We start from the raw sequence: 10,107 nt of genomic DNA on the forward strand, positions 1-10,107 counted from the left end.
CTCAACTACGAGTAAGATTCTCATATTCGTGTTTTGACTTAACAATTGAGAAACAAGTTGTCAACAGATATTGCCAGAAAAATGAAGAACTCGAATAATATTAGAGAAGCAGACGACTCCTCCCCTCCCCTCCCTCTCCCGCACCATCCCCAACCTACTCCAAAAAAGCCTACATGAGAGCATGTGGAATCCAGATAGGATATAAGACACATGGTTCAGTCCGAAAATACCGTTTATTAAAGATGCATAATTAACGGTAACAATTAATGAGTGCCGACAGACAACCATGAAACGATTTGCACATCGCGCTTCCGTCTGTGAACTTCAATATAGGGGTTTAGACATATTAAGTTTCTAATCAATTTAAATAATAGTTTCGTAGCCGCCGTCGGTGTTGGAACTATGCAATGGAAAATAAGAAAACTCTGATGATTCATGCATGGTGGATCTTGTACTAAATAATTAGAAAGCCTTAGCAAAGTTTACTCGTGTAAAATATGCAGGCATTTCCACATCGGTGAGTCCATACGTATTTTGCATTGATATAGAGTAACGACCGAAGCTGGTAACTAAGCAAGAGAGCCCCCGCGCACAAATATATATATATATATATACATGTATCATATAAGAAAATTTATATAATTAAATATAATATTAAAATACAATGATATGATATATAATATTAATAAATAATAATCATAATAATATATTACATACTCGCTTCAAGGACCAACCATCAAGACCAGTATAAATGGTTTTGCTTCTTTTTACAGCTTCGTTAACTGTGCTTCGTTATCTCAATTACCACGATCCACTAATAATGAAACAATGTAAGTTTCCAATCACAAAAAAAAAAAACAGAATGTGATATATTCAACCTGAGGGCAAAGTCTTTATATAGTGATTAGCTGCTAATACGCACACAATCAACATGAAAAGTCGGCGTCCGGAATATAAACTTATGGTATATAAGATTACGGCATTATTGATTTCTCATACTCCAAGAATAAAATAAAACAATTATGTATTCTCTTCCTAACCATGAACATGTCTTTTGGTGAGTTATTTTTCTACAACTATAGTTAATAACAAGACCTAGCATATGTTTTCAATTTTGCGACAAATATTTTCATAAAGGATTCTAATTACCGGTTTGTCTTGTAACCTATACCAATTTTAAATATTAGTCTGTGAAATATATGTTGATTGTGATGGTGAAACGTAAACTCATGATTATATATGTGTAATTTTTTTAATGCAAATTAAATTGATAAACGCATTATGCTTGCAACAACAGCAAGTGTGTCGATCCACAATCGTTACCCAAGATACATCTCCTCGCGTGGGATATAATGGTTGCAGATTACTTTGACAGAAACGGGTTCGAATGCGAAGCTTTAACGGAAACATGTGTGCCCTGTCGACCCGGCACCTTTGCAGACCGAGTGACAGTTGGTTGTCAACCGTGTCCTCGTGGTAAATAACGAAGTGTTACTTTTATTTTGTTATTGGTTTGCATTTGTTAGTTTGTTTTGTACTATGTACAATCGATGGCGATAGATAAATTCGGAACAGTCTAACATCCATGATGAAAGACTTTGTAATCGCTTCTCGACTATAGTAGTAAAGAAGAAAGCTAGTTTTTTCTCAAAAACATTAAAGTTAAAAATAAATGTATATTTTAAATTAAACATGTAAACAACATGTGAAACATTAAAAATACAAAGACAGCATGAAAATACGTTCCATTGTATTGTAAAGCTCTCTAAAGACTGACTTAAAATCGACCTGGACGGGCCCGTGTTGGTGATAACGTTTAGTAGAGATATTTTCCTCAACAAATTCAAATGTGTTTGGTTACTTGATCAATGATTCTTTGCGGTCACGGTGAGGTAACCTCAATTTTTGTTAAATGTTATGGTTTAGAAATCTTGAGAAATGAGTAAGCATAAACCATTCCTCGTGGAGTTGCTAACGACCCTCTAGCAACTTCCAATATGTACATCTCGTAGAAAAGTATATGTTGATGCGACTGACGATGTATGTCGCTGAACCACATATAACACAGGGTCTTCGTTGTAGACGCAATTACGATCCATGTCTGGTTTCTTCCTTAACTTCAGGTGGATTTTTCCAAGATGGGATCGGTCAGCTTGCCACCGTTCGTGGGGGTGTCGCATGCAAGCAATGTAACAAGGGTACCTATGTAAAGTCTGGAGGTGGTTCTTCAACTAAAGACTGTGAAGTCTGTCCAGGAGGGACCAATCAATCGACATTTGCCGGATATCGAGCCTGCTCTTGTAAGGAGAACTATGCACGTACAGACCGTTACGGTCCCTGCACACTCTGCCGAGAAGATGGTCTTAATTGTTCCGAGGATTATAGGACACTTCTTCCTGGCTATATGTGGAATTGGGACTTTCCGGATGCAGACCTGAGTAATTACAAGCAGTTCATAGCAAATCTGAAGAAAGAGAACCGTTTGTTGGATTCTTACACCAGCTACAATGAAACGTTTCCTGTGATATTTGAATGTCCCCGACAGGAGAGTTGCATTAATGATGAAGAGAAGATTGAAGGAACATGTGCAGAAGGGTACCAAGGATGGCTTTGCTACAACTGTCAACCTAGTTACTACTCAGTTCTCAATGTATGCGTACACTGTCCAAACATAGCAATACTCATACTAGAAACCAGTGCGTTCTTCATTGCGTGTGTGCTGATAATGGTGTTCATTTTATGGCAGATGAAGAAAGAAGATGGTTCTCATGAGACAAGAACAATCTTAGACGTAATTATTTCTAGAATCAAGCTGTTGCTCGGTTTTTATCAGGTCGTTGGAGAAATATTCACTTCATTTCATGACATTAACTGGACTGGACCTTTGGTCATCATTGGCAGTTTTATTTCATCTTTGGAGATGAATATCTTGAAGTTATTCGTGAGACCTCGATGCTATGATGATCGCTTGGTAATCAATCCAAAGATTGAATTTATCCTGGCAGTTTCCATCCCGGTGGCAGTCATTCTCTTTCCCTTCATTTCTTTTGTTATAAAGAAAGTCTACGTTATCTGCAGACGTAGATTTGTTACCACCAACCTCGAAGGGTCGTTTGAAGGATTGAAGTCCAAACTGTTTACCTGCGTCGTCGTGCTTCTCTTCATCATTTACCCAAGCGTATGTTCATCAATTTTCCAACTTTATCCACATGCATGTAAGACATTTTTCTTGGATGACAACAGTCGTTACTACATAAAACGGCTCCGATCAGACCTTGATGTCAGTTGCGATAACCTCGGTACATACAATGCTTTAGCCTACGTCTTCACTGTGGTATATGTTATTGGGTTTCCAGCCTCCCTTCTCTATGTCCTATGGATCAAATGGCGTCAGCGAAATGTTCATGATGAAAAGGGTCTGAGGCAACAAGGATTAGATGAAGTTGTTAGACATGATCAAGTTCATGAAGATAACGACGATGATGATGAAGATTCTCCTCTTCTCATCAACGACTCCAGGCCTACTAAGGCCGCAATGACTACGCCATGGCTTGAATTCCTTTGTGAAAATTACAAAGATGATTTCTGGTTTTGGGAAATCATTGAGCTAACCAGGAAGGTTTCTCAAACTCTCTTGATCACATTATATGGATGGGAGGACAGACTGACAGTACTCCTGACGACGTGCATATCTGTGATATTTTTGGTTCTGCATGCTCGTTACAGGCCTATGAAAAACCCATATGAACAACACCTGCAAGTAAGAATTTACTTTTATGTTCATACAAATACCATCGGTACTTTCAATAATTCAGTCTACTCTCATAGTTAAAATAATTCTACTGAAGGGAGAATTCGATTCATACTCACCCCGAAGAAGAACATTCAAGAAACACAATATGATCGGATTTACATGGCGCAATTATATAACCGCATAAAACTTAGATAACCATTTAACTTCTCGCTGTAAATATAATGACTATTGGTACGACCTTGGTCCGATTAACAAGCTATAATGATATCATTTTATCGTCCCATGAACAAGCTATAATGATATGGGTTTTATATACCTCGAACAAGCTACAATGATATGGTTTTATCGTCCCTTATGATATGGGTTTTATATCTCTCGAACAAGCTACAATGATATGGTTTTATCGTCCCACGAACAAGCTACAAATGATATGGTTTTATCGTTCCATGAACAAGCTATAATGATACGGTTTAATCGTCCCTTCTAGCAAGCTATACTGATATAGTTTTATCGTCCCATTAACAAGCTATAATGATATAGTTTGATCGTCCTATTAACAAGCTATAATGATATGGTTTCATCGTCCCATGAACAAGCTTTATGGTTACAGTGATCTGGTTTTATCGTCCCATTAACAAGCTATTATGATATAGTTTTATCGTCCCATGAACAAGCTATAATGATATTGTTTTATTATCCTATTAACAAGCTTTAATGATATGGTTTTATTGTCCCATTAGCAAGCTATAATGATATCAACATTTCAGCTCTTCCAATCAAAGTTGTTCAAAGGCACTTGTCTCATTGCTCCTAACAGATGCTCTCTTTGACAGTAATTTTTATCAACGTCCTTGTAGCTGCGAATGGAATTCCTGATACTTACGAGGATCCAGTTTCAATCGTCCTAATTATTTTAAACGTGCTTGTGCTTATGATAATCTCAGGTAAGATTCCGGCGGGAAAAGTGGGTTTACAGCCCTGACAACCGCAAAGAAAAAAATCAAAGGTATTTTTTAACACGATCTTGCTTTAAGACCTAACCATGGAACTAATTAATAGTATAATTCAAATTGCTATAGAATGTACCATTTTAAATTGATATTTGATATCTGGAGGATGGCCCAATAACCATTCATGGAAGCTTCAACAAAGCAAAGATCAGACCATTCCTTTATAAAATCGTAGATATACTTCCCTGGTATATATAAGAAAAACCATTGATGTTTATCCCTGTATTACTTATGTTTCACAGGAGAGGTTTTGTGTACGGCTATCCTTCACGTAAAGCATGCTGGTGCCATGACATTTATTGCCCGTGTTCGAAAATCCTCTCCTGGTTTCTTGATTAAGAAAGAGACGTCAACAGGAAAGGATGATACACAGAGCTAAATGGAATGTAATACAACAAAAGGAAAAAAGGAAAGCTATATCGAGATAACAGCATGATGCATTTGGATGTTCGTGGTTCAATAATGACTGGAATTTTTCATCAATAATAGCTTTTAAGTTGTTATTTTTTTTTTAAATTTTACTGTGATTCTTCACAGCACGACCTTATACAGAATATGATTCTTTAAACAAAGTTAACATCATTTACATTAAAGTGAAAATTGTATCGTATTGTTTTTTCTTCCAATGTGTTTACTGATCCTCTTAATGATAATGTGTTATTTGATGATAAAGACAAATACTTTAGCTATTTTTGTGGCTGTTTGCAACAAAGGTTACATCTGTTCTGTTAAATACCAACGTAGCGTTTTTGATACAACTAAGAATGTTCTTTTTATGCACATTTAGGGTCTATGGCAGTATGTTTAATTGCAAATTTGATTTATTTAATATCATTTAACGTGTTTCCTTTTATTTCTTGGATATCTTGAAGTGGGAGTCATCGCACTATAGTATAGACTGCATTTCGTTTTCTATTAAAGTAAAAGTAAGCACAATGCAGAACTAAGTCTTTTACTGAACATTTGTATGGATATGTTTTTAGGTTCAGTGGTAGTTAATATGATCAAACTGTATCCATCGTTTTTCAATCAATATAAGAGTTGCAGAACGATAGATTGACGATGAGAAGCTGTGGAAGTCATGTGCAAAGGTAGAGTTTTATATTACAGAAAGAAACTAAAACGAAAATAGGGATAATATCACCTAATTAACACGCATTGCATGTACATTTAATGTTCTGTTTAAAAAATTTAACGTTTAAACGTGAAAGACAGAGTTGAAAGTAATAATCGTGTGGTTTATAAAAGCCATATAGAGCCAAATTAACCTTTTTGTTGTCAGAAATCAACTAAAAGTGTTAACTCCTCTAACGTGAATTTCATGATAAATATTTACAAATAGGCCTATGTGACAATAACTTTTTATGAAATCTTTCCCTATCTCTGGTTAACGATGTGTAAATCTCTTTTAAGGATTTCATGTTCATGTAATTGTGTACCGTTCTTGCACATAGGTTACTAATTTCAGCAACTTTCTTAATGGTTATACTCAACGTCCATTCGGTCGACGTTATCTTTACTAATTTAGGTTGCTCTTTATAGACATGCATACAGACAAACTACTGTGTATGCAATGAAAATTGACAAATTTATGGAGACAATAAAAAAGAAAATCGGATTGGAAACTTCGAGGAAATTCATTCATAAATCTCCTAATGACAATAGTGAAGTGTCTTGCGAATCAACAATGCATAGAAATGTTACTAACATAAATCAGTCACCGACAGATGTATAACGTGAAGTTGCAGAACTGCAAGTACGCGTTTCGTTTTTCTGGAAAGAATGACTTTCGGCAAACTTTTAGTATTGATATATCCAAGAAAAAAAAACAGTTTGAGTGCTATAGTAATGTTTCAAAAGTGTGCCGATTTCCAATGTATACACCTTTAAATATGCTTCAATCTCTGGAGTGCTCCTTTAATGTTAATTGATGATAATGTCAGTTTTATATAAGTTTTATATAAATACATTGTTTTATGTTGTTAAATATGTTGATCTCATCCCCTACATCTAGTGTATAAGGAGATGAGATATTGTACTTCACCCACATTAGAAATGTGAGGATACGTGTGTGTGTGTGAGTGTGAATGCTGTGGGCATGTCTAGGCCTCACACTGGTGACATACAGTGACGTAGCCAGGAATTTGAAAGGGGGGGAGCACTTTTTGCGACTGATATGGATTTTCAAATTGTAGGCACGACTATCTGAGCAGAGCGCCACCATCGGTTGGCGCGGAGCGTACAAGAAAATTTTTGGTTTTACAAACCCCCCAGATGGCCGGAAACGGCCCTTCCCGAGTGTTCATTCTGGTTCCATGGCCTCTTGCTAACTTGAGACACCTCATTCAATATCACTTTTAAACCAAAAAAACAAACGAGTTAAAATAGTACGTAATTCAATACTACATAATGTTCGGTATTTAAAATTAGCAAAGTTCATGTACAGAGTAGTCTTACTTTTCAACTGCTGATACTTGTAGATACATATATAGATAGGCCAGAAATGTCTTTGATACAACTGTAGCCAGTAATTGTCTTTGATACAACTGTAAATGTTTAAGTTAGCCTAATATTAGAGAAGGCGAGAGCTATCCGACGATTGCCATCTGATGCAAATTTCTCAACTGTTTTCTCAACTGAAATATTATCTGCGTAAGCGGGTTCTTAACTAGATGTTAAAAAAACTGACAAGATCGGATTCTAGACTTTTTCGGCGGGTAGAGTGTTGAATGAAACGGCACGCGATAGAAATTACAGCCTAAATTAGAAGACTAGGTCACCTAATTTAGCCATATTCTTGTTACATTCATTTCAATAGTTATTCCTGTCTGGACTCTTAAACTCATCCAGCAAGCTTATGGATTTGAAATATGGGTGTTTTTAAAAAAGATAACTTGGCCAAAAAAAGTGTAGGCCCGGGCCTACAGTGCTACATACTGGCTACGCCCCTGATCACGGATATCATATTATCAGCAGATTTTGTTTCCTGTTTGAATTCTTTTTCATGTTCTTTTACATAATATATCAGAAAGACAAACATAGTGCTCTTTTACAATTTTTTCCAGTAGGATGATTCTTGTTTATTGTCCAATGTCTGGACTTTAATACATTTGACGAACTTAACTGATGGACAATATAAACTTTCATATTTTGTGATATAGCCAGATATGCAGTGGCCTAAAAACAAATATCGTTATCGTTAGCAGTGTAATAATTATTTAAAGGAAGTGCGTATCACGTACGATTGCTATAGCTTAGCTTCATAACATGCTGTTCGTGCACAACTTAGGACGAATCATAGAAAGGATGAGAACGAACGTTGTCGACGTTGTTGTGCATACGGTTCGTGACATTCCATAGAGTGCGGTTAGGTAGGCAATATGTATTTTATTACGCAGTGGCCAACTGTAGGCTTGTAATAGGCTATAGGCTAAATTTAGCTAATTGCATCTGCCAAACTAAGTTAGTAGTTGAATCAGTAGGCGTGAATGTTACTACGATTATAATCGAGTTAACGGAGCTGACGAGTATTCAAGATCAAAAGAGCACTGACAAAATACCATGCTAAAAAACAACAGTTTAAAAAAAAAATCGACACTGAAAGGGGGGGAGCGGTCGCTCCCCCTGCTCCCCCCTGGCTACGTCCCTGGTGACATAGGACAAAAGGAATTCCTCTCACCAGTTGTCGAACAATAGTAAACAAATGTCAAAAGGAATTGTTATCGGTTGTAGATAATATGATAGAAAACAAGATTTTGTTGTGTGTAGTCATAGCTATCAATTAGAGGACTTGTGTTTTCTGGTATACACCTTCGCTTTGAGGAAATTTGTAGTGTGACCGTCAATTCGAGGAGGTCCTCAAATTGTCAAATTGGGGAATTGACTCAAAGTGACATCAGGAAGCTCCTGTATTGGTATGAGATGTTCTCAAATTGTCATCATCAGACATAAATTAGGCTGAATTGTGTGTATGGTAGAAAAACCTGTTACAAAGACCACCATCCTTCGTCTTCAAATTGTCTTCCTCGAATTGATGTCCTCAATTTGTTAATGTCGTTAAAATGTACATCCTTAAATGGTCACTTCATGAAACTCTGTATGCTTTGTCTTTTAATTGGCTGGTGTCTTTATCCTTAGTAATATTATCAAAGGAGCAGTACTTTAAAACTAGTAGCCGACATGTATTTTAATATTTCAAACGCATCTATATAGGATTTCAAGAACAAAAGAACTAACTTCTTTTTCACTTTCTGTATTGTTTGAAAAGTGATTGCTTACTGAAAAACAAATTCAAAACCAGTTACCATGCATGTTTGTATCCCTACAACCATTATATTTGGTATTCCAGGATAATATGTAGTCTGAGCTTCCTCAAACAGCCTAGAATATTGCTTCACGAAGTAACAGATGGCGTTTTCGATATCTTTCGTCGAGTTTTCACGATATGGCGTTTGTTTTCAGGGCTGCAGTTCAAAGTCATTGGTTTCTGTGTGAGATAACACAATACGTAACGATATGTCAAATATGAATCAATATTCTTAGATTGTTTGTTATAACTAGTCTCTGTGAGACATATCATTATTAATTTTTGCGCAATACACTATCAGCCGCAAATAAGCACTATACAATAAATTAAGGATATTATTATTAATAAACATTAAATAATGGGATGTTTCCCTGTTTCCCCTTTCTTCCCATTAAAATCATATGGGTAATTTGATTATCTTAAGGGACACCTGAATCTTAAACTGAGTATTGTCCTGCTGGCCAGTTGCCAAAAAGTTAAGGGCAAACGCTAGAAATATCGATGTTTATTCAACTTTCTACCATAGAGACCTTCATCATGACTAGCGATATTATCTCCACGAATTTTGACGATTTATTAAGCCATATCTCTAGATCGAGATAGAATTATTGTAGTTGTATGGCTGATATGAGGATATGTGCTGTTGAGGAGGGGAGGTGCCGAGAGTTAAACCTGCAAATGGGACTGCACACATGATTTAGCAGGGTTAATAATCAAGCCTTATGTGATAATTCTCTAAACCATGAAAATACCCATATAAGACCTGAAACTGTGAAGCAATTTCCACATGATAACTTTCTGACCATGTCTGGGTTTCGAAATTGCTGTTGTAATAGAAAGAGCGAAATGGTGACCCCATGACGTCATTGAAAGAAGATGACACGTGTTAAGTAGGACTATAGCTGTTAATGTTGTTATTAAAGGCTATAAGTGTCATAAACTGTCACAAAAATGTTATCAAACTGTACTAAAAAGGTTATAAAACTAAACTGCTTATTAGGAGAAAATGATCAGTACAATAATCCAAGTACAATCAC

General features: G+C 36.1%; 1 protein-coding gene across 2 annotated transcripts in view; it reads left to right on the forward strand.

The window, feature by feature from the left end:
• LOC139966172 (uncharacterized) overlaps positions 1-9,394 on the forward strand; it is a 28,351-nt gene extending 18,957 nt beyond the window's left edge. For both annotated transcript variants that reach the window (XM_071968936.1, XM_071968938.1), the window contains exons 20-24: positions 774-830; positions 1,298-1,476; positions 2,124-3,760; positions 4,572-4,698; positions 5,007-9,394. In XM_071968936.1, coding sequence (XP_071825037.1) covers positions 774-830; positions 1,298-1,476; positions 2,124-3,760; positions 4,572-4,698; positions 5,007-5,143 — 2,137 coding nt within the window. In that variant the 3' untranslated portion in view covers positions 5,144-9,394. The remainder of the gene's footprint in view (positions 1-773; positions 831-1,297; positions 1,477-2,123; positions 3,761-4,571; positions 4,699-5,006) is intronic.
• The last annotated feature ends 713 nt before the right edge of the window (positions 9,395-10,107 follow it).

Source organism: Apostichopus japonicus, chromosome 4 (genome assembly GCF_037975245.1).
Source record: "Apostichopus japonicus isolate 1M-3 chromosome 4, ASM3797524v1, whole genome shotgun sequence".
In the NCBI taxonomy this organism is placed as follows: domain Eukaryota; kingdom Metazoa; phylum Echinodermata; class Holothuroidea; order Aspidochirotida; family Stichopodidae; genus Apostichopus; species Apostichopus japonicus.